At 39.0% G+C, this 25,445-nt stretch overlaps 1 protein-coding gene across 4 annotated transcripts in view; it reads left to right on the plus strand.

Moving 5' to 3' along the window:
• The first annotated feature begins 755 nt into the window (after positions 1-755).
• The window catches only part of smarca2 (SWI/SNF related BAF chromatin remodeling complex subunit ATPase 2), a 128,007-nt gene continuing 103,317 nt past the window's right edge, over positions 756-25,445 (plus strand). For 2 of the 4 annotated variants that reach the window (XM_072281744.1, XM_072281747.1), the window contains exons 1-2: positions 756-962; positions 14,020-14,287. In XM_072281744.1, the coding sequence (XP_072137845.1) occupies positions 14,054-14,287 (234 nt within the window). In that variant the 5' untranslated portion in view covers positions 756-962; positions 14,020-14,053. Of the gene's footprint in view, positions 963-1,214; positions 1,362-1,390; positions 1,753-14,019; positions 14,288-25,445 lie in introns of those variants that run through there. The other 2 variants (XM_072281746.1, XM_072281745.1) reach the window with 2 other exon arrangements.

Genomic DNA, 25,445 nt, shown 5'->3' on the forward strand with positions numbered 1-25,445 from the left:
TTTCTAGGAAGATTGTTGTGACAGGTTTAGGCTATTCAGCCACTTGAAACTGCTTCATCATTTAATTAAGTTATGGCTGAGTTCTACCAATTGCTTCTATGCATCTTCATTCTATAACATCTGTTACTCTTCCAGAAAGCTTTGCTACACAGCAAAACATATATATTATTTTATAGCCAATAAATTAAAGCATTCCCAAAAATAAACCCAAAGAACGTTTTTCAGAGCTTCTGTGAATGCTCTCTGTAATAGTTCGTCAGCGTTCTGGAGATTACCACTGAATCCAGACCAATTCTGGAAGATCAGCACCCCAGGTTGAACATAGAGTAGCTTCAACTCATGTTTTGACATAACGGAGAAGGTTCATTCACAGTGTTTCTCCGCTGATTAGGACAGCTTCCCTCCATGTCTGCAAACATCCCTTAATCCTCAATGCACATAACTATAGAGCACATAACCACCATGTGACCTACTGATAAATCTATTTAATTCGTTATTCTTTCGGAGATAGAAATAAAAATAGGCATGAAAAATGGGTGCAAGAAGAAAATGCAGTTAAAAGGGAGGGAACAGAACATTGATATTTTGGCATGTTTATTTTTAAATATAAAACTTATTTTCTGCACAAACGCTTGGTTTGTATTGCTTGCTGAAATTACGGGCGTTGTGAGTACAGTACCCAATGAATTTGCAGCGTAGAGGCGGGATTTCCTGCCAAGCGAGTTGTTGTTGAGCCAGCGAACATAGCGAAATAAAAGAAGGAAGAGGATTGCAGGAAAAGGGAAGTTGATGGCTGTCACTTCACCAATGAGATCACCTCTTGGCCACTCAATTAAAAAACTCCTCAAAAAAGGTTACAATATATAAAATAATAAATATATAAGTAAAAGCGCCCCCAACTGTTTTCACAAATTCCGATGCCCTGGAGTGAGTCAGTGAATGAATGAATGCGAGATTGAAGGGTAAGATTTCCATGCTAGCCGTAGTTTATTTTTAAGTGCATGTTTAAGCTGGAACTGTTGCAGTTCGAATCTTTATGTACTTTATGGAGTGGAGTGGAGGACGGAGAGGTGTTGAACGCTTGTGAAGATGGGGGAGTTCTTACCTCTGGCGACTCGGACCTGCTTTCGAAACGGCGGGGTCTCCGGGAGGTTGGGGGGGAGGAATGAGCGCGAGGCCGCCGGGGAGCCGGCTCGAACCGCCCGGGCACGGGGCGGGTGGAGGCTTCACCTCGCGCCTGGGCTTGGCTTCGCGCCGCGCCGCGCCGCCTGCTTCCCCGACGGCGTCTCGCTCGCCCGCCCGCCCGCGGTCCGGCTCCAGGCGCCTCGCTTCGCCCGGACCCTGTCTGATTAATGTCGCAGGTTTGTGGAGCCGCCTCCCACGCAGGGCACATCGGCCCGAGCCCGGGGATTTGATTTGGTATTTTAGCTGCGCGGCGCTGGCGCCTGCTCTCGAGTATTTTCATTCTCGGGGGAGGTTTTTTTTTAAAAAGGCCTAACAAGCCGCAGAAAGACTCCGCGGCCCAGCCGTGGGTTAGATCCGGGTTTGCGGCCTGCTGAGGCCCAAGTAGCGCGGGTCGCCGCTTCCAGCTCGGTGTTATCCGGCCTCCGCCATTCCGTCGCCTTTTTGTTGCTCGAGGCCTGACTGTGCTGATCAATTTCTCCTCGAGCCTAGAGCTTGAAGCAAAACGGGGTGAAGTTATGTTAAACATGCACCGAACTCCCCGAGGCCAAGCCGTGAGGATTGCTTCAGGTTTGCTTTTCCTCTCTCTTTGAAGATTACCCGCTTCGGTTCAAGTGTGTGCTTTTCAAGTACAGCAGAAGGAAAAGCACTTTGACTTTCATTCTAAAAATAAGCTTTTAAACCTGATACAAAAGATGTCGCCAGCAAGCATAATTTAGGTAGTGACCGATGACCTAACCGCTCTACGTCTAAAAAAAGACAGTCTAAGGAAAAAGTCAATGCAAAAGTTTTGAGGAAAATGTAGCAGTGCGTAATGTAATACCTATTAGGCTGCGAAATGGACTGATGCAATGTGGTGATAGAACAGCTGAAGGAATTGTGTCGTGTAACTTAGCCTTGCATTTTTATTTCCATTTTAAGCTATGTATAGTGTGGCTCCTTTTTACGCGAACATATGCTAATAACATATTGGAAGTAAAATCTAAAAACTGGATTTCAAAAATGTGTTATATTGATTTCTGCTGTTTTATGCAATAAAAATGTCAGCTTAAATTTCTTTTTTCAGTAGCGTTGATCATAAATCATTTGAGTTTTTTTTGTAGCAAACGTGTTGTGCTGCTGAAGATTTTGTTAAAGTTGATGGATCAGAAGGAAATACAGATGAAGTAACCCTTCTGTTAAATCATTCTGGAGTCTGCTTACTTTGTCTTGATAAATTCTTTACTCTCAAATCTTTTTTGGGGGGGAGAGAGGACTAAATATTAAGTTGTGATCCTAATTCTCATTAGATTCCATGCTAATGCAAGGTTCTTGTGTTCTGATTAAATTTGAGTAAATACTTGAGGATGACACTTGAAAACAAAGGTCTGTAAGTTGCGGTTAGCATGTACAAATAACGTTGAGCATCCTAAATTTCATGCCTGAAACTCAAGATTTTGGAAATAATGGTGTAATGTTGATTTTAAAACTGCTAGATTTGTTAGAAGCAGAACCTGTTTTGAGCACCAAAAAAACTATCGGATATTATAGCCTGCTTTTTTTTTATTACTGGTGTTGAGGCTGATCTACCAATAAAATTTAAATATCACAGCTCTTACTGGTACTTGCAGTAAGTTTTATTTTTAGTTGTTATTACTTGTGCATAGGATGCATACAGAATCATGTCATTAAAATAACCAATTTGTTCGTTGAAATTGAGTATAGAATATTTCAGTGATTTTTAGTACTAACTGGCAGGCTACAAATATGCTTAATTTTTTTTAACTCTAATGTACAGCATTAGTAGTTTAAACAAAAGTATCTGCTGTGTTTATTCAGGAATTATAGAAACTGTTGCACTATCTGGGCTGTCAGTAGTGCAGCTGATTTCTCATAACTCCACCATCTTGACTTCTGGTGCTGTCTGTGTGGAGTTTGCTTATTCTGTTGACTGCATGTGTTTCTTTCCAAATTCCAGTCGTAATCGTCAGTAGTTAAATCGTGTAGGTGAGTTGCCAGAGCTGGGGAAATTAGTGAGAAATAAAGGGAATAAAGTATGATTGGTGTAACTGCATTTTTGATGATTGAGTTGGACAGTGAGTAAAAGGGCCTCTTTCTGTGTTATGTGACTATGTATCTCTACTGCCTCATGTACTTTTTATTTTACTTACTGCCTGGTGATCTGTTTGTACTTTCCCATATTTTTAGCAGTTCAATTGAAGTAATAACAGAAAGGTTAAGTCTGTCCCAGGATTTCTTTGAACGTATGAATAAACAGACAATTTGGCCATATTGTATGTAACAGAAGAGAACTACTATTTAAGCATGCAAGCTGTTGATTCCTAATTTTGTATGTTGCAACACTTAGCATTTGATTAAATCGTCCCTTGGCCTTTGTTCGATCCCCAGCTCAGACACAGGTTTTCATCATAATTAAAATGCTGCAATCTTGGGAACATACTCCTGAAATCTCCTCCCCATCCATTGTTGGGCTATTCTTCTGCTGTGTTGACCAGTACTGGATGTTGTCTCTAGTTGTGGTTAAATAACCATAGCTTTTAAAGTTCCGGTACAACTTTCCATCTGGAGAATTTAATGAAAGGAAATACTGTGTGCCTTAGCTATCCTTTTGAGCATAGTTGCAAATCAACTGAACTATGTAAATTGGTAGAAAAACTTTACTGTTTTGGAGGATAATTAAAGTGGTAAGCTGTGGCAATTTTGTTTTAAAGTCTAGGTTGCAAGTAATGAAATGCTGTATGAGGAAAGTCAAGTTTAAAAGCAATGTTAGAGACCATGTGTGAAGTTTTGTTCAAAGCTTTAGAAATTTCAGTAATAACTTGACATCTGATGCCTAATTTCAAATTGAAAAGGGAAAAATATCCCTGTTGGCAATGTGGGTACTTAAATAAGTTTGTAAACTGAAAACTTCTGAGTGGAAAATAATTACTTTGGAAACTTGTCAATCCAAAACATAGGTACATTTTTGGCTTAAAAATCACATTCGGAAAGCAAAATAAAAGATGCTGGATATCAGAAAATCCAAGGAAATGCAGCTAGTCATCTAGCATCTGTAGAGAGAGAAACTGTTAATAACTTTTTATCAGAAGTGTTAGTAGAAGTGTTTTAAAGATTCAACACCTACCCTTTTGCCTCTTGCATCGTTAACCTTCTGGGGCACCAAACATGCTTTCCAGCTGAAACAACATTTCAATTTACCTCCCTCTAGTTCCCCATCTCCTTCCTTTTTTATTCCATAAGTGTACTTCCTCTCCAATCGGATTCCTCCTCCTGTCCTTTACCTCTTCTATCTATCAGCTTACTTCTCTCATCGTTCCCTTTTGTTCAGCTTCTTCTTACCAGGAATTTCCTATTTCCAGCAGTTTGTGCTCCCCCCCCCCCCCCCCCCCGCACCTACTTTGTTTTAATTCGGGCTTCTGGCATGTTCCATCCTGATGAAGGGTCTTGGCTTGAAACATCGACTGAACTCTTTTTCAGTAGTTGCTGCCTGGCCTGCTGAGTTCTTCTATGTGTGTGTGTGTGTGTTTTCCAGCATCTGCAGATTTTTTTTCTTGTTTCTGCTATGTTCCTTTCCAGACCTGATGAAATGTCAACTGTAAATTTCCCTACATAGATGCTGCCTGGCTTGCTAAGTTCCTCCAGCATTTTGTGTGTGTAGTTCAATTTGCCTTTTACAATTTTAGCATACTGCATTTGGTGATACAATATTGAGAGAACTAAATGAAGATTAGGTGACTGCTTTAGAGAAACCTGTTTTGTTCAGTCTTTGGGTGATTCTAAGCTTCCTGGTTCCTGTCATTTTAATTCTTCATGCTGTACTGAGCACTTTGGCTTCTTGTTTATTCTGATGAAGCCCAAACTAAGCTTGTGGATCAGCATTTCTTCGACTTGCACAGTGTACAGATGTCAGGACTTGCAATTTGGCCATATGCAATTGTTATCAAAATTGGCCAGTTTTGGTGAAAGATCTTCAGTCTGTTACCTTTAACAAGTTCTTTTTCTCTAGACAACACTTCACCTGCTGAATATTTTGAGTATTCTATTCCAGATTTCAAAGGGTCTGCAAAGTCCTTATCTCACAGTTTCAGCATTGTTCTTTTTCTTTATACTCTTTGAGTTATCTAACTTTTATCAGTACCCATAGAAGTTCATTAACCTGAAACGTTAACTTAGTTTCTTGTCACACAGCTATTACGGGACCTTTTTCTTTTGACAAACTGGAACTCTAATTCCGTCTTTTGTCTAACTGTATAATACCTTTGCCCATCCTTTTTCCAACACTCCTAACCAAACAATACTGGAAACATGTTTACTAGGTAGTGACAAAAATGCTATGTCGTCTTCATTAATCACTTTGTTTTAATAACTGAAGCAGTAGTGATGGAAGATGTAGATCTGTGAAACCTGGCCTCTTACTGCTACTAACTCCACTTTTTCCACACAGGACTACAAATTCCTTTTGTTCATTGCTCATCTCTCTGGGGCTGTCTTTATCAAGTTCTGCTCGTGTGTTTTGGTCGTAGTTCTAATATCTATAGCAGTTGTACTTGTAGGAATGCACCTGTCCACTGTTTGAGCACTGTAGTCTATCCTTTATCCAGTTTATAATCCAAATACTAGCTTTCATTTGCACACCAATGACACCCAACTGCAGTTTTCTTCTAACTCTTCATTTACCAGTTTTATTAAATTACTTGATATTTTAGTTGAATCATCTTTTGTTCAAGATGGTACTGGTGAACCACAGTGATGTGTTAATGGGCTGCTTCCAAAACTTCTGTGTATACTTCTGAATTACTCTCAATGCAATCTGTAGTCTGTAATTTCCCTTTAAGTAAACAACAGGAATTCTGCAGATGCTGGAAATTCAAGCAAAACACATCAAAGTTGCTGGTGAACGCAGCAGGCCAAGCAGCATCTGTAGGAAGAGGTGCAGTCGACGTTTCAGGCCGAGACCCTTCGTCAGGACCTTTATGTTCCCTTTAACATATCTTTGAACCATCTTAATGAACTAGCGATTTCATGATCTGCTGAAGGACTTGGCGGACTTGACTCCCAGGCATGCAGGTACAGCGCCTTTAAGCTTGAAGCTACATTGCTGTGGCCAAAAGAGGGAGAAGGGCAGGACTCCAAGCTAGTCTGAAACACTGGGGAATGAAACTTCCCAGCATCTTGTTAGCAAATGTACAGTTGCTGGTTAACAAGGGCAGCATGGTAGCGTTGCATTTAGCGTGATGCTGTTACAGCTCAAGCTGTCCTGGAGCATAGAGTTCAATTCTGGTGCTGTTCTGCAAGGAGTTCCTGTATGTATTCCGCATGGAATGTATGGGTTTTCCCAGGTGCTCCAATTTCCTCATGCAGTCCCAAGACGTACTGGGTAGGTTAATCGGTCATTGTAAATTGTCCTGTGATTATGTTTGGGTTAATTGGGGTTGCTGGGGCAGAGTGGCTAGAGGAGCCAGAAGGGCTGTATCACTAAATAAATAAGATTGCTGTTTCTGAGGGAAATGAGTGGCTGTGTCAGAGATGGATCACTTTGGGCATGCCAGTTACATTGGTAAGGCACGAGGGCTTCTCGATACACCAGATGGACTGGACTGCTGATTTGGAGAAGGGAAAGGTGGGGGGTCTGTTTCATGATAAACTCTTGGTGCTCAGACACAGCAGTCTTGTCGTACTCTTGTTTCCCAGACTGGAACAGCTGATGATTGTGCTGACTGTTCTACCTACTAAGAGAGTTCTCATACCGCCAAAGGCAGATGTATAAGCGCTTGATGTATTGAGTACCATGATTGGCAAACAAACAGCCTACCCCAACCCCTCTCAAATCATTGTCAGAAACTTCAATCAGGCTTGTTTGAAGAAATCTGTCCAGTTATCATATCTGCAGCACCAGGGATCCCTACACACTTGACCACTACACTTAGGAATGTCTGTCATTCCATGCCTAGGTCACTTAGCTGTCCTACCTGCATTCAGGCAGACGCTAAAGAACAAAGTTTCAAAGATGAGCACACAGATGGTTGCAGGAGGCTGAAGAGCGGCTACAGGATTGCTGTGAGTCGTTAGACCTGTCAGTGTTCAAGGAATCATTAGGGAATCTGAATGAATACATCATTGTTGTCACAGACTTTATAAACAAAAATAGTCATAGACAAGCAAACAACAAGAATTCTGCAGATGCTGGAAATTCAAGCAACACACATCAAAGTTGCTGGTGAACGCAGCAGGCCAGGCAGCATCTCTAGGAAGAGGTGCAGTGGATGTTTCAGGCTGAGACCCTTCGTCAGGACTAACTGAAGGAAGAGTGAAACGTCGACTGCACCTCTTCCTAGGAGATGCTGCCTGGCCTGCTGCGTTCACCAGCAACTTTGATGTGTGTTGCTGGTCATAGACAAGTGTGTCCCCACAAAATCATTCAGTCTTCCCTAACCAGCAGCTCGGGTTCTGCAATTTGCTGAGGGCCAGGTCAGTGGCATTCAAGTCTTGTGACCAAGTTAAATACACAAGGTTCAGTAATGATCTCCAGAAAGCCATCTCACCTGTGAAGTGGCAATTCCGGACCAAACTTGAATCGCTGAAGGATGCTGGACAGCTATAACAGGCTATCACATCCTGCAAAGTGAAGCAGGCAATGTAGGTGGCAGCAAGGTTTCACACCCTACTGAGCTCAATGTCTGTTGTACTGGCTTTGACTATCGAAACATGGAAGGATCTTCACGAACTCCCAGAGCCCCTGATTTCAGTTTCTGAGGCCAATGGGAGTGTATCCTTCAGGAGAGTGAACCCACAAAATCATTCGGCTCAGTCAGGATACCTGGCTGAGTACTGAAGACCTGTGCTGGTCAACTGACTGGAGTGTTCACTGATATCTTTAACCTCTTGGTTCAGCAGTCTGAGGTACCCACCTGCTTTAAGCAGACTTCAATTATACCAGTGCCTAAGAAGAATGTGGTGACCTGCGTCAATGACTATCATCCGGTAGCACTGACAGTACTGTACAAGAGTCTTCGACACGTATATAGAGCTGGGAAGCTTAAGGTTTTTGTGCAGTACTTTATTTGTCAACATGGAGTGGAGCGCAAGTTTGTAAATCTGACAGGAGCAGAGGATGTTGGGAATGGTAAGGATGAAGTACCATGGGAGGTGTGGGTCAGGCAGCAGAGAAGGTGTCGAGTGGAGGTGGTGTGGGAGCAGACATACGCAGCCCTGAGACACTAGGCAAGGTCATTTGTTTCCAAACAATTTGGTTTATTGATCATTATACGGTATCTCTCTGGTGCTTCTTGCTGCCTCCCCCTTCCTCTTTTTTTTTTCCCCAACCATGCTTTCCCCCCACCCTCCGCTCCCTTCCCACTGTCAGTCCACACAATAGAGACCCATACCTGAATTAGGTTTATTATTCATATGTAATTAAATTTGTTTTTCTTTGTAGCAGCACTACAGTGTAATACATAAAATTGCTACAGTACTGTGCAAAAGTCTTGGGATATATATTTATATTTAACTTTTGAACAGTACTGTACTTCCCATGAAGTGCTTTGAGAGGTTGGTAATGAAACATGTCAATTCTTGTCTGAGAAGCCATTTCGATCCATTCCAAATTGCATAATGTCACAAGTCAACAGCAGATGCCACTTCAATGGCTCTTCACTCAATCCTGGAACATCTGGACAGTGAAGATCCATACATCAGGATGCTCCTCATTGACTACAGCTCAGCATTCAATGCTATCCTCCTCTCAACATACGCTTTATACTTAGGATTGTGAGGCTAAGCACAGCTCCATTGCCATATGTAAGTTTGCCGATAACACCACTGTTGTTGGCCAAATCAAAGGTGGTGATCAGTGAGCACATAAGAGGAAGATTGAAAATCTAACTGAATGGTGCCACAACAACAATCTTGCACTCAATAGCAGCAAGACCAAGGAGCTGATTATTGACCAGGAGGAGGTAACCAAAGGTCCACTAGCCAGCGCTCATCAGCAGTGAGAGGTAGTGAGGGTCAGCAACATTAAAGTAATGCTGTTTACATGTTAGAGGATCTGTCCTGGGCATAGCTTGTAAGTGCTGTTGCGTAGAAAGCACGGCAGCGCCTTTACTTCCTTAGGAGTTTGCGATGATTCAGCATGACATCTAAAATGTTGACAAACTTCTGTAGATATGTGGTGGAAAGTTTATTGGCTGGTTACATCATGTCCTGGTATGGAAACACCCAGTAATATTGAGTAGAAAATCCTATAAAAAGTAGTGGATATAGCCCAGTCCATCAGAGGTAATGCCTGTCCCAGCATTGAGCACATCTACACAGAGCACTGTTGCAGGAAAGTGGCATCCATCATCAAGGACCCTCAACACCCAGACCATGCTTTCTTCTCACTGCTGCCATCAGAAAGAAGATGCGGGACCCTCAGGACCCACACCACCAAGTTCAGGAACAGTTATTACCTCTCAGCCATCAGGCTCTTGAACCAGAGGGTCTAACTTCACTCACCCCATTCCCATAACATATGGACTCACTTTCAAGGACTTCTCCTCTCTCATTCTCAAGCTTACTTTATTTTATTTATTTATTATTCTTTATTTGATTTGATCTTCTGGTTACGCAGATCCAAAATGCTTATCCTCTTGATTTATTCTGTAACGTCTTGTGTGTCTCTTGCCCTAACATTCCTTATTTGTATGATAATGCTTTCAGGAATTTGTTCACTTTTCATCCATTCTATTCAAACCCTGTGAGAAACCCTATATTTTACCTACTTTTGTTTTGGCATCTCTTTATGCTTCTTCTGAGGCTTTTATCATTCTATGTAAATGAAATTATAATGGCATAATAAACTCCTGTGTTAATGATCATAGTGTTGTAGTACTGATTACCAAGCCTCTCATTAGAAAGTTCCTTGCCACCAGCATACTTAATATATGTGGCATTTACTGCTTTCTCTTGTTCTGTTCTTAGTTTTGTGGTTGCATCCCTCTTAATCAGCATTTCATTGATTTGAACCCTTTTCTGATCTAGCCTGGCAATCCAGAACTGATGGATGCTAAACCAGTTTTCTGTTTCTATTTGCATAGATACAAATAATAATTAAAGCAGGGCCTTTCTATTTTAATTTCATAACCCCTTATCAAGCAGTAGTTGTCTGTTTATTAAATTGTTCATTGAACTTTGCTTCTGAATGTCAGGGTTATAAAATACTCTTGTGACCATTGTGGTAGGTGTAATATACAGTTGTAAAAAAAAGTTTGTGAACCCTTTGCAATTACCTGGTTTTCTGCATTAATTAATTAAAGATGTGGTTTGATCTTCATCTAAGTCACAATAATAGACACACAGTCTGCCTAAATTAATAACACAGTTGTACTTCAATATTGAGTGCACTATTGAAACAATCACAGTCTAGGTTCAGAAAAGTACGTGAACCTCCTGGGGTAATGCTTTCTACAAAAGCTATTTGGAGTCAGGTGATCCAATCACTGAGATGACATTGGAGGTGTGGGTTGTAGAGGAGCCCTGCCCTATAAAAATGACCAATTCAGGTTACTGACAGAGCCTGCTGTTCTCAAGAAAGAGCTGTTTATGTGCATCATGCCTCAATCAAAACAACTTTCATAGGACCTTAGGCAAAGAATTGTAGAGATGCATGAAGCTGGAAAAAGCTGCAAAAACATTTGTAAAGACGAGTGTTCATCAGTCCACAGTAAGAGAGGTTGTCTACAAATGGAGGAAATTCAGAACTGTTGCTACTCTCCCTAGGATTGGGCGTCCTACAAAGATCATACCAAGTGCACAATGTGCCGAGCTGAAGGAGGTAAAAAAGATCCAAAGGGTAACAGCAAAAGACCTGCAGAAATCTCTAGAACTTGCTAATGTCTTTGTTCATGTGTCCAATATAAGGAAAACACTTAACAAGAATGGTGTTCATAGAAGGACACCAGTGCACATCTCAAGTTTGCAAAAGACCACCTGGATGTTCTCCACACTTCTGGGACAATGTTCTGTGGACAGATGAGGCAATGTATAGTGGTTAGCACAATGTTTTACGATATCAGTGACCTGGGTTCAATTCCCACCGCTGCCTGTAAGGAGTTTGTAGGTACAGAGGAGATGTCAGAGGTAACTTTTTTACACAAAGAGTGTGGTGAGTGCGTGGAATGGGCTGCCAGCGGCGGTGGTGGAGGCGGAAACGATAAGGTCTTTTAAGAGACTCCTGGATGTTTACATGGAGCTTAGAAAAATAGAGGGCTATAAGTAAAGCCTAGGTAGTTCTAAGAAAGGGACACGTTCGGCACAGCTTGGTGGGCTGAAAGGCCTGTATAGTGCTATATGTTTTTCTATGTTTCTAAAAAGTTTAACTTTCTGGCAGAATGCACACCAACACCAAAACCTCATCCCATTTGTGAGGCATGATGAAAGGAACATCATGGTTTGGGGCTGCTTTGCTGCCTTGGGGACTGGACAGTTGTAAACATTGAGGGAACAATGAATTCAAAAAATATTTTACAGGAGAGTGTCAAGGTAGCAGTCCATCACTTGAAGCTTAATAAAAGTTGGATGATGCAAATGATAATAATCTAAAACACAAAAGTAAATCAACAACAGAGTGGTTTAAAAAGAAGAAAATTTGTTTAAGAATAGCCAAGTCAGTCCAGACCTTAACCCAATTGAGATGCTGTGCATGACCTGACAAGGACTGTTCATGCAAGGTATCCCAGAAATATTGATGAACTGGAACAGTTTTGTATGGAGGAATGGTCTAAAATTCCTTCTTGCCATTGTGCAAGTCTGATTAGTAGCTACAGGAGATTTTGTTGCAGGTTATTGCTGCTGAAGGAGGTTCTACTGGTTATTAAATACACAGCTTCACATATGTTTTCCAGCCTGGACTGTAAATCATTAAACAATGTGTTCAATAAAGAAATGAAAGTACAATTCTTTGTGTGCTATTAGTTTAGGAAGATTGTGCTTGTCTATTATTGTCATTTAAGTGAAGATCAGACCACATTTTATGAGTAATTAATCCAGAAAACTGGATAAATGTAAAGGGTTCACAAACTTTTACTTACAACTGTAACTCGGGGTTTTCGAAAGTATAAATTTCTGTGAAAGTTTAATTTTTAACGAAGATGAAGTTGGAAATTTAGAGCTTCCATTGTGACTGTAAAACCGATAAATGTTTTGATAAATTTCTTGGATTTGTATATTCCTGGATATCATGTTTAGCATATTCTTCAATAGCTACAACGGTTGCTTATTTGAGGTGCACCAGTGATTACCACTCAAATTGATCAATTGCGCACAAGGCATTTCCCATCAGCATAGCTGGCATTCTATATTGGTTGTGGGGGTGGGGGGGTGGGGTGGGATTTGGTCACTGGTGGTATCAGTTTGATAATGTTGAGAATTTTGTGCAGAAAAGTAAACTAGCACATCCATTTATTTCACTACAAGAAGTAGTCTTCTTGCTAGTGGAATTACTGAGTGAAGATAAGGGATCAAAACAGTTTGTTCTACCTGCTCCTTGATGCATGTAATTTGTTTTTGTGGTGTTCATTTAGGTTGGCTTTAATTTCATGTGATCTGCTTTCTCTGAAAGAATAACCATTGTTCCTACTGGTAGATGAGCTAAAGGATAGAAATGTAAAATTGAACATTTTATGACAAACAATTTGTCATTCTATCTGGGGAAAAATAATACTCTGTATTCCATCGATGTAGCTAATCCTTGAGGACGAGTTAATTGCAGAGAAGTAACTTCTCACTTCATGTTGTAACATTGTTTACTGTTTATGACTGTTGGTAAAAATTAATATTTCCTGTGTTTTCATGAATGAATTTGTATCTGGAAGAAGGTTCCTCCATTTCACAAATATTGTTTTTTTTAATAGACGCAAAAGTAGGCTGTGTATTGCTAAATTTTATCACCAGCAGGCTTGCCTTTGAATTTTTTCCCTCCATTATTATTTTTTGACTCTAAGACCAAGAATTCAACCAAAAATTCAGGATTGTTAATAATTTGGCAGATGCTGATTTCAGTTGAAAAGATTGCATTCTCTTTATTTGTTCCATTTTTTTTTTTTTTTTTTGCTGATATTTCACTGTATTAACTTAACAGCAAGCCGGAACTGTCAAAATGATATTGCCTCTCCAAGCAATTGCTAGGATACTGTAATGAGGGGGTTGTTTTCATTCCATATATCTACTGTAGAAAATATTACATATTGTAGATGAGCAAACAAAATCTATGTCAGTCTTTGGTTCTGTTTTGCAAGCATTTTTATTATTTCATTCTGTAGAATTTTGTTAATCAAATGTACAATTTTGCATTTTCCTTGGAAGTATCATAAGAGCCTTGGGGCTGTAGTAGTAATTAGGAATAAAATAGATAATTTCTAGGTCTGCTTTAGAGCTTGCCGAAGGAAAAAAAAATCATTTCAAAAATGACAGCACTCATGTCTTATGCATATTTTTGCTGGCAATACTATTTTTCTGTTTTCCCGAATATGAAATTGTGGGTAGTCTAGCATGAAAGCACAGATGTTGGTATGCATAATATAGATAAAACTGCAGTCTTCTATACTCTGCAATTCATGCAGAGGAAATGATCGCATTTGTAAACACAATTTCGTAGTTTTATTGTAAAATGGCCCTTGGTTTTGTCAATTTGCCACCTATTTTTCACAAACAGATTTCTTGTGACAAAATCTGAAGTTGTGTATTAATTGTTATTCAGTTGAGTACTTTGGGCACATAAAGAACTATGAATAGTTTTATAAGTTTTATGTTCCTTTGCATGTATGAACATCTTTGTTTACCTTTTGGATTTCCATGTAGAATTTCTTCAAGTCAACAAGCAACACTGGCATAGATGTCGACACCTACAGATCCCACTGGTGGGATGCCTCATCCCGGACCATCTCCAGGACCAGGTCCATCTCCTGGACCAATTCTAGGCCCGAGTCCTGGACCAGGACCATCACCAGGCTCTGTACATAGTATGATGGGTCCGGGTCCAAGTCCAGGACCATCAAATGTAACTCATTCAATGCCATCCCAAGCTCCAGGCGAGTTCCAGCAGGATAGCATGCATCAGATGCATAAGGTAATGATCTTACCTTAACGTATTACTCATAAATCTTACTCATAATGTATGTAATGCAAGCAAACTTAAAATTTGCTGAGATTTTTTAAGTAGTGCAATTCTTGCCATAGATTGGACCTGTGTATTTCTTGAAAGAGTTTGACCTTTGTTGATTCTGACGGACCTATGGATTTATCTTCTTCAAAAATTCTCCTTTTATTTTGGATTTGCAGCATTTGTTTTCCTCATCAATTGAGTTTTACTTTTTTTGTGTTGTATATAGCAAAATACAGCACAAGATCCACTGTTAAATGTATGATGATATCCCAGCCAGTGCATTTAAAAGTAAAAGAAATATTTCATTTGAGCCTGGAGTTAATGCTTTGTTCTGCTGTATTGTCATTGAAAATTCCTGACAATTAACATGAAATCAATAGGAATTTAAAAAGCTGATGTCATTCAGCATTGGATCAGGATCTCGGATTTTTTTTTACACAAAAAATTGACAGCCACAAAATAATGTGAAAAATATGAGGAGTGGTCACTAACGATTACACATGGTAATACCAAGCTGTTTCTAACAAAATGGCAAAATAATAAATAATTACTTGGCTTCAGATTTAAAAATTAATGTGGATGTAGTTTACAGTGGAAATTGGAAAATAAGCCTAGGCAAGATGCATAGAAACAGCATGTATAAAAACAAGGTGGGGGGAGTTAGCAGAAGCAACGTTATATATGTATTAAAAAAATCATTAGCAAAGAGAATAAGCAGACAGCTAGTGTGATTCTCTGTGTATAAGGAAAGAAACAAATCCAGCGAACCAAGAGCCCAATCAGTTTAGAGTCAGTTGTGGGTTTTCTATGAACAAGGACAGTAATATATGTTTTAAAGAAAAACATCTAGAAACTGAGCACAAAACAGCAGCTTGGAATTCTAAAGAGAAGGCCATGGTTACCAACCTTGTTGAAATACTTTGAGAAGTTAGGCAAATGGGTAAGTAAGGCCAATGCAGTTGGATTTTCACAAATAATATGGTATTGCATAAGAGTTGTGATGCAGGTCAAAGTAGCATAGAGCCATGAAGCAAGTAGCAGAATATATTGCAAGTTTTGAAGCAGGAGAATGAATGGTCCAGCAAAAGTCCTGAGGTGGTATTGAGTAAGGATTAGTGATTCGACTGCAATTACTGTCTGTAATTAAGAAGGGTAACGAATTAATTTTTTTTTCAATTTTATAATGAAGGGAAGCAGTTTGCACTATCATACCATTACTTTTTGGCTGGTGGATGTGGAGCACTCCTACATTCTGAGAGGCACGATTTTGAATATCTATCCTCAACCGACATTGTACCAGATAAATTTAATTTTTAAATTGGATTTTCATAGATCTTAAATCAAATTTATTAGGGGATATGAGCAAAGAAGACTTAATATCACAAATCAGCCATTATCTCAACGTTAAAATAGATTCCATGGGTATAAATAAGCTCCAGTTACATATTTGTTCACCATTTATATAAACCATATGGATTTTGGATTCAAAATTGCAGTTTTAAAATTTGTTGATGTCTCTACATTGGGTGTTTTATTTGTGTTTATAGAGATTTGGGTTGTAACAAACTATAGGAAGTCTTTAATAAGCATGTAGAATGACTGTCTAAATGATGGATACCAAAGTAGATACATGAGATGGTGGATTTTGATAGGGAAAAATAAGGTGGCATGTGTGTTTTTTTTTGAAAAAGTGAGTACCTACATGGGGTGGAGGATTTGAGGGATCTGAGGAAATGAATAACAAGTGAAGCACTGCACAATGAAAGGGAACAGAGCTGAGATTCATTTATTGAATGACAGAACTGAAAAATGAAAGTGGTATTTTAAGACTTTGGTTGGAGCACATTCGAAATGCTGTGAACAGTTCAAGTCTTTAAGTTGTAAGTCTGAGCCGCTAGAAACGTATAACATTTACTAGAATGTTAGCAGAACCGGAGAGCTTTGAGCTGTCATGATATACTGAGCTTCCATTCATTACTTCTGGGAAAAGATGAAGAACTACCTACTATGATTATATAAAAATGCGGAGGCAAACAGGGTATATGAACTCATGGAAGCTGTGGGTCTTCAGTATGGGTTGGCAAATTGAGAAATTGGAGGAGTGGGAAGGTGTCATTTGGGCAATAATTACAGATGCTTTAAGGAAGGCTATATAAATACATTGTTGTCAGAGAAAAATATGAGAATGTGATGAGGATAGTACAACAATAGTTGGAGTTTGTTTGGAACATAATTACTGTGGCAAACTATTGACCAATTTATGATTGATAATGATTGGAAGCCTGTTTCACCACAATCACTTGCACATCATCAAATTAATTCCCATCCTATTTTGATTAATAATGCCTTTTGGGTCCTTGTGTTAACCATTTCTGTGTGTTTTTACCACAAATAAATTAACAAATAATACAATATATTCTGGATGATTGGCATTTAGCATAAGGTGAATTTACAACACAAGTTTAAAAAGTAAACGGTATACTGCTACTGGTGTTACGTAAACGGCAACAATGAATATCAATCGAGACAGGTTATATAAAAACAACCAAACATTTATTAAACACATATAAACGATAAGGGGGAAAAAAAAACAAAGGAAAACTTTAACTGGAAGCTAACAGATATGCAGCCGTTCACCAACTCGCCACTCGGCTCTGGTTCTTAAAGCGTTAAATGCGAAAACAGTTCTTAAAGCGATACAGTCAGATATAGTTCTTAAAGCGATAACTTCAAAAGTCCAACAGTTTTACGCATTCAATTGGGAGAGACTTCTCTGGAGAAGGATTTCTTCACAGACGCACCTTTACTGCTGGTTCTGTCCACAGGATTCATGATGCCGAAAATAAGTAGTTTAAATCAACTGACCTTACATTCCTTTAGAGTGAGAGAGGGAGCACCTTTTTGCATGAACTCCTTGCTCTCTCTGGCAAGAGTTACCTCGATGCAGGTACTCCTCCAACGAAAACTCAATAAAGTCGATTCTTTATTAAACTGCTAAACGATGCCGACTTCTCTCGATCCTTTGATAAATTCTTCACTCTCCCTTCAACTGTTGGAATTGAGTAAATTGGCACATCCAGCCACAAATTTCCAGTCCAAATAATATGGAATCTTTCAACAGAACGCACAACCGTTTTAAAAATGAACCTGCGTCACAAAACCAAACGCAACAGAAACAGAGGCACAGCACGTTCTACCTGGAAACCTACAAACTTAAAAACCCTCCTGCGTCACCTGAGTCGACCCTTATATAGTCACGGGGCACGTCATCATGTGACCCCATCGGCAGGAAAATCGCATCAGGTGACCTCCAAAAGACCATTACATCATTCTCACTAAAGAAAAAACAGATCTCCTTGAGCATGTACCACCTGCCTCCAAAAAAAAATTTTGCTGTCTCGAAGAACAAAATTTTAACAATTTATACAAAAAAAATACAAACATATAAAATTTACAAAATACACAATATATACTATCTTTCAGCCCTTTACAAACTACTGCACAGTAGGAGTGTTACAAATGATAAAATATCACTCCAAAAAAAAACAAATTTTAATTATACATTTAACATCTAGACAAACAATCAGCAATCACGTTATCTTTACCCTTAATATGAGTGATCAAAATATTGTACTCCTGTAACATTAAACTGTGGTATTAAATTGGTGTCTAATTTCCTTAACGGTCACAGTGGCATGACCAAATTTACTTTCAGCTAAGTTAATAGTTGTTAGCTTTTGAAAGTCTCTCAAATAATTTCTCCACCGCCGTAATATGTCCTTTCCACGTACTATTCCTTGTAACCAAATCATCAATATAGGCATCTGTATCTTTTAATCCCTGAATCATGCCATTAATCGTCCTCTGAAAAGTACTTGGTGCATTCTTCATCCCAAATGGAAGAACATTATATTGGTATAACCCAGATGGGGTTACAAATGCTGAAATCTCTCTACCTCTATTCGTCAATGGAACACACCAATAACCTTTTAACAAATCAATTTTTGTAAGGAATTTGACCTGTCCAACTTTATCCACACAATCATCTCTAGGGATTGGATATGCATCGGTCTTTGTCACAGCATTCACCTTTCTGTAATCCGTACAAAACCTAATACTATTGTCTGGCTTAAGCACCATAACACACGGTGAACTCCCAATTCGAATTAGAATGTCTAATAATATCATTCTCTAACATATACTTAATTTCTTGTTCAGCAAGTTCACATTTTTCCCTGTTCATTCGATACGGATGTTGTTTTAGGGGTTTTGCATCTTCAACATCTAGATCATGTGTAGCTACAGTGGTTCTTCTAGGGACGTCTGGAAATAAATCTCTATACTTAAAAATTAACTGTTTCATCTGCTCTTTCTGCTCTGGCTGTAAATGAGCTAATTTTTCATCAGTATTTTCCAGAATTTTTGAATTTGGTAACCTGGCTGAAATAATGTTGGGTTTAAAATGAGTTTCAGATGAATCCTCCAGTAAGTTTTCATCAAGATCAGACTCATTATTGATCACAACAGTCATAGTAGCAACTTTTCTCTCATAATACAGTTTTATCATATTTATATGACACAGCTGTGTTGTCTTCCTCCGATCTGGGTTTTTTACCACATAATCCACCTCATTCACCTTAGATTTAATCTCATAAGGACCATGGAATTTGGCTTGTAATGGGTTTGTTTGCACTGGGAAGAGAACCAACACCTTATCTCCAGGCTTAAATGACCTCATCCTAGCTTCCTTATCATACCACGTCTTCAGCTTCTCTTGAGCTAACTTTAAATTTTCCTTGGCCAAACTACAAGCTTTGTACAATCTGTCTTTAAATTTCAAAACATAATCTAGCAAACTAGTGTGTACTACTTTATTAATCCACTGTACCTTCAACAAAGCCAGAGGTCCTTGAACTCTATGTCCAAACACAAGTTCAAAAGGACTAAAACCTAATGAATCCTGTACTGCCTCCCTTACTGCAAAAAGTAGGAAATGTATACCTTCATCCCAGTCCTTTTCATTTTCCACACAATATGTCCTAATCATAGTTTTTAGTGTAGAATGAAATCTCTTCAAGGCTCCTTGTGATTCTGGATGATAGGTTGAGGAAATAATCTGCTTTGCTCCCAGTTTATAAACTATCTGCTGAAACAACCCAGTCATAAAATTACTACCTTGATCTGATTGTATTTCTTTAGGCAACCCAAAATAAGTGAAGAATTTTATAAGAGCCTTTGTCACAGTTTTGGCTGTTATATTCCTAAGAGGTATTGCCTCTGGAAACCTAGACGCTGTGCACATTATAGTTAATAAATATTGATGTCCAGTTTTAGTTTTTGGCAAAGGACCTACACAGTCTACAATGATTTTTGAGAACGGCTCACCAAATACTGGAATTGGTTGCAGTGGGGCCACTGGAGTAACTTGATTTGGTTTACCAACAATTTGACATGTATGACACGTTCTACAAAATGTCGCAACATCTTGTCTTAAACTAGGCCAATAAAAATGTTTAGAAACTTTCTTCATAGTTTTCTTTACCCCTAAATGACCACCCAAAGGAATACTTTGAGCCATTGTCAAAATCTCATTTCGGTAAATTTTAGGAACAACAACCTGATGATTAACGTCCCATTCCTCACTAGCAGGAATTGTAGGTGATCTCCACTTTCTCATTAATACCCCCTTCTCAAAATAATTTCCAACTGGTACTTTTTCAATTTCACTACCTGGAAGAGCTTGTTCTTTTAATTTAACTATCTCAGGATCCCTACCCTGCTCTGCTATCATCTCCTTCCGAGATAAAGACAAGTCTTCCTGATCAGACTTAACCAGCAAAATCCTGATCAAATAAGGTAGGTAAGAAAGTTTCTGATTCATCCTCAAAATTCAAATCTTGATTTGAATTGTCATGGGTAACAACCTCATCCTTTACATCAGTCTTTTTAGCCATAGCTCTTGTTACAACACAAGAAGAATCTGTGTTAGAATCCCTCTGTGGTTCCTCAGAATTTGAATTTATTGTCAAATGCACTTCAGGAAAAAGCTGTCCACCTGCTAAATCATTCTCTAACAAAAGAGAAACATCATTCACAGGTAAACTGGATTGTAGTCCTACTTTAACAACCCCTGTAACTAATCCTGACCTTAAATTTACTCTACGTAAATGAACTGGCATAAGGGCACTCCCTACTCCTCTTATATAATTTACCTCACCAATTTCAGACTCATCACTAAAACTTAGCACACTGTCTAATATTAGTGATTGCGAAGCTCCAGTATCTCTAAGTATCCTATCGGTACTGCATTGGATCCTTCTTTCAAGGATACAAATCACTCTGTTATAAAAGCCTCATATCCCTTCTTAACTTGGTCAAACTCTGACACATCTTTATTAATATTTTCTAAACCCTGTGGTTTTACAGGTTTTCCAATATGCTGCACACAAGCATCTGGGGCCACTTCTTTCTCTTTCCGTTTCAATCGGAAGCAATTAGCCACTACATGTCCGGGTTTCTTACAATAATTACAAATAATACCAAAATGTCTTTCCTTCACAGGTCTCCCTTCATCCTTACTTTTCTCACTAACTTCAGATTTAATGTCTGATTTAACTTGACTCTCCGGGCTAGTTTTCCTTTTAAAAGTTTTACCTGGAGAAAATTTATTCTTGTGAATTAAAACATACTCATCAGCCAATTTAGCAATCTCCTGCAATGTAGCACTGTCTGGTTCATTTAAGTATGGTCTCACTTCAACAGGAATGCTTCTTTTAAATTCCTCCTGCAAAATCAGCTCTTTTAATTTATTATACTCCCCATTCACATTTTTAGAGGAAACCCATCTCTCAAAACACACAGGTTTCTCATAGGCAAATTCTACATAAGTTTTTTCCACCGATTTCTTCAAACTTCTAAATCTTTCTCTGTACGCTTCCGGAACCATCTCATATGCCTTTAATATTTGCTGTTTAACAATATCATAATCCAGTGCTTGCTCAGCATTTAAAGCTGTATAAACTTGTTGTGCCTTGCCTTTAATTACACTTTGTAACATCACTGGTCATTGGTCTTTCGGCCACTTTAAACTCAGAGCAACTGTTTCGAAATGTTGGGAATATGCATCCACAACAGCTTCATTAATTGGAGGAGCTAAAACAACCTCACGACTAGCAATAAATTGTTTCGTAGAACCAGAAGACTGATTTCCAGACCTTATTTTCTCCATCTCTAGCTCAAATTTCCTCTGGTTTTCAGCTTCTCTTTCTTTCATTTCCACTTTAAATCTTTCAAACTTTAACTGTTCAAGATGCAACTGCATTTCCAGATTACTCATTGAAAACTTATCTAACACCTCCTCATCAAAATATTCCAAATTAATATAATGTTCAGCAATTTTTCTTTGTATGAAACCCTTGGTGGAATTTCTCGTAATTCCTTTAATATCCAACTTCCTAGCAATCTCCAATACCACAGGTTTTCTCGCAGTCTCTAAAAATCCCGAGTCAGGCGCCTTCAAAAAATTGTCAATATCCATTGTTGCCAAATACAACACACACACCAATCAAACCAAAAAAAAAATTGGATAATTCCCTTTTCCAAAACCAAAATGGCAATTACCAGTACATGAACTCAAAATCGGAACATCTCCTGGCCAAGCCCCCACAAATTATGTTACGTAAACGGCAACAATGAATATCTATCGAGACAGGTTATATAAAAACAACCAAACATTTAGTAAACACATATAAACGATAAGGGAAGAAAAAACAAGGAAAAACTTTAACCGGAAGCTAACAGATATGCAGCCGTTCACCAACTCGCCACTCGGCTCTGGTTCTTAAAGCGTTAAATGCGAAAACAGTTCTTAAAGCGATACAGTCAGATATAATTCTTAAAGCGATAACTTCAAAAGTTCAACAGTTTTATACATTCAATTGGGAGAGACTTCTCTGGAGAAGGATTTCTTCACAGACGCACCGTTACTACTGGTTCTGTCCACAGGATTCACGATGCCGAAAATAAACAGTTTAAATCAACTGACCTTAAATTCCTTTAGAGTGAGAGAGGGAGCACCTTTTTGCATGAACTCCTTGCTCTCTCTGGCAAGAGTTATCTCGATGCAGGTACTCCTCCAGCAAAGACTCAATAAAGTCGATTCTTTATTAAACTGCCAAACGATGCCGACTTCTCTCGGCCCTTCGATAAATTCTTCACTCTCCCTTCAACTGTTGGAATTGAGTAAATTGGCACATCCAGCCACAAATTTCCAGTCCAAATAATATGGAATCTTTCAACAGAACGCACAACCGTTTTAAAAATGAAACTGCGTCACAAAAACAAACACAACAGAAATGGAAGCACAGCACGTTCTACCTGGAAACCTACAAACTCAAAAACCCTCCTGCATCACCCGAGTCGACCCTTATATAGTCACAGGGCATGTGTCATCATGTGACCTCACATGGGCGGGAAAATCACATCAGGTGACCTCCAAAAGACCATTACATCATTCTCACAAAAAACAGATCTCCTTGAGCATGTGACACTGGCACTTCGTAAGTGATGAGACCTTGGTGGTGTAGTTCAGTGGTCTTGTGGTCTTGTGGCCTAGGGGATGAAGCTATTTCTCATTCTAACAGTCCTTGTCTTAATGCTGTGGTACCTCCTGCCTGTTGGTGGGGGCTCATAGATTGTTGGACAAATGGGAAGGATCCTTGACAATGCTGTACTGCTGATAAATATCTCTGATGGGTGGAAAAGAGACCTAGAGCCTTTGGCTTTAGCAAATTGTACAGAAAATACATAGAATCTGCAGAGAGATTGGTTAAGTGAGTGAGCAAGGGTCTGGCAGATGGAATACAATGTTGGTAAATGTGAGGTCATCCACTTTGGAAGGAAAAATGGAAGATCAGATCATTTAAATAGTAGAAAATTGCAGCATGCTGCTATGCCTAGGGACTTGGCATTGCTTGCGCATGAGTCACAAAAGGTTTATTTGCAGGTGCAGCAGGCTATCAAGAAGGCAAATGGAATATTGACCTTCATTGCTAGAGGGATTGAATTTAAGAGCAGGGAGGTTATGCTGCAATTGTACAGGGTACTGGTGAGGTTGCATGGGGAATACTGCATGCAGTTCTGATCTCCTTACTTCAAGAAGGATATACTGGCTTTGGTGCAGAGGAGGTTCACCAGGTTGATTTTAGAGATGAGGGGGTTAGACTATGAGGAGAGGTTGAGTTTCCTGGGACTGTACTTGCTGGAATTCAGAAGAATGAGAGGAGATCTTGTAGAAACATAAAATTATAAGAGGCAGAAAAGTTGTTTCCACTGGTAGGTGAGTCTAGAACTATGGGACATAAGATTCAGGGGAGTGCATTTAGGACGGAGATGAGGAGAAATTGCTTTTCCCAGAGAGTGGTGAATCTGTGGAATTCTCTGCCCAATGAAGCAGTGGAACTACCTCAGTAAATATATTTAAGACAAGATTGGATAGATTTTTGCATAGTAGGGGAAGTAAGGGCTATGGGGGAAAGGCAGGTAGGTGGAGATGAGTCCATAGCCAGATCAGCCATGATCTTATTGAATGGTGGAGCAGGCTCAATGGGCCAAATGGCCCATTCCTGCTCCTATTTCTTATGTTCTTTGTGTCATCTTCAGGCATGGAAATGTAATACAGTGGATTCCAGTTAATCAGGTCAACCACTTATTTGGTGCAACTTTTACAGAACAGAAACTAATTGAGAAAGTTGCTGGGATTCCTTTTTCTTAAATTGGGAAACTGCTGCTTATTTGGGACCAGAGACTGTTGCTGAACAGGTTCTAACCAGCATCAGTCGTGAGTAATTGTGTGACTGGTAGACTTGCACCATGCTTCGAGTGAACACAAACAGACACAACTGATGCTAAGTAGAGTACTTGAAGTATCAATATAGCTTAGAGATTTGGGATTGCAGCTTGTACACAAGTCTCTAACTTGCTGGGTAGAGACTGCCAAACCTGATTCCCTAGTGAAGTGTGAATATTCCTGTTTGAAGTGTATTGCAAGTCTTAAAATGTTTATTGCAGTCTGAAGATTGGTGTATTTCCAAGCCAGTGGGATAAAACATGATTATATTAGCTGCTTACCAGCAGTTGTTGGATATAATCTTTCAAATGATTTTAAAAAAGTTTCTGTGGGAATGTTGTCTCATTTAATTAAAAAAGTCTGGTAGTGTAAAGACAAGGGATTTAAATGGATGTTTTCAGAAAAGAATAAATACAAAAAAAACCGAAAAATATTTTGATTGGCTGAATTGTGGCATATTGAATGGGAGAAGACTCGTGCTGTAAACATTAACATAATCTAGTTGGCTTGATGATTGCCTTCTGTGCTATATTTTATAACTTCATGTAGATTTGTACTTCCAAATATCCTGACAACTGTATCATCTTTTTCTTTGGAATATTGAGAGTGAGATAAATGATAGTGTATTTGAGTATAGTACTTTCATTGGTAAGGTGATGAACTTTCAAATTAAATATATAATTAAGATGCAAAACACTTGCTAGCATACACCAAACCAACAATAGAAAGCAAGAAATTAAAGTTGTGAAATCCTTCATTACTCCTAGCATTTAACATGGGGGTTGTTTGCTTATCCTCCCAATCTTTGAGTTTGTTCATACATGATTTGCTAATAGGGTAGTTAAATTAGAGAGGGTGTCAAGAATGGGCAAGAGGGGAGTGGAAGAAAACTTTGGCAGATTAGTGAATTTTAGTTTTCTAACTAGTTTTGATTGTATTTTTTTCACTTCATTAAATGTAGACTACAGAGTAATCACAATTCTTTTAATTTAAATTAGCATGATGCTCTTGTACGGTAGGTGGTTTGCCCAAGATGTTTCTGATATTTTTGGTTTGTAAGTATCTCATAGTGGTCCTCTGTCCACTGGAAAACCTGAGCAAGTGTTCAGATTTTTTTTAAACTTGAAAAAACTATGGATTGTTAACATATTTTAATTTTACATTTACCCTAATGGCTTTCTACTACAAAACTTTTGTGGTGCTGACCTCTGTGTCAAACGTACAAATATTTCTCCACATCAAGGGTGAAACGCAAACAAGAGGAATTCTGCAGAT

The sequence above is a fragment of the Mobula birostris genome, chromosome 17 (assembly GCF_030028105.1).
Source record: "Mobula birostris isolate sMobBir1 chromosome 17, sMobBir1.hap1, whole genome shotgun sequence".
In the NCBI taxonomy this organism is placed as follows: domain Eukaryota; kingdom Metazoa; phylum Chordata; class Chondrichthyes; order Myliobatiformes; family Myliobatidae; genus Mobula; species Mobula birostris.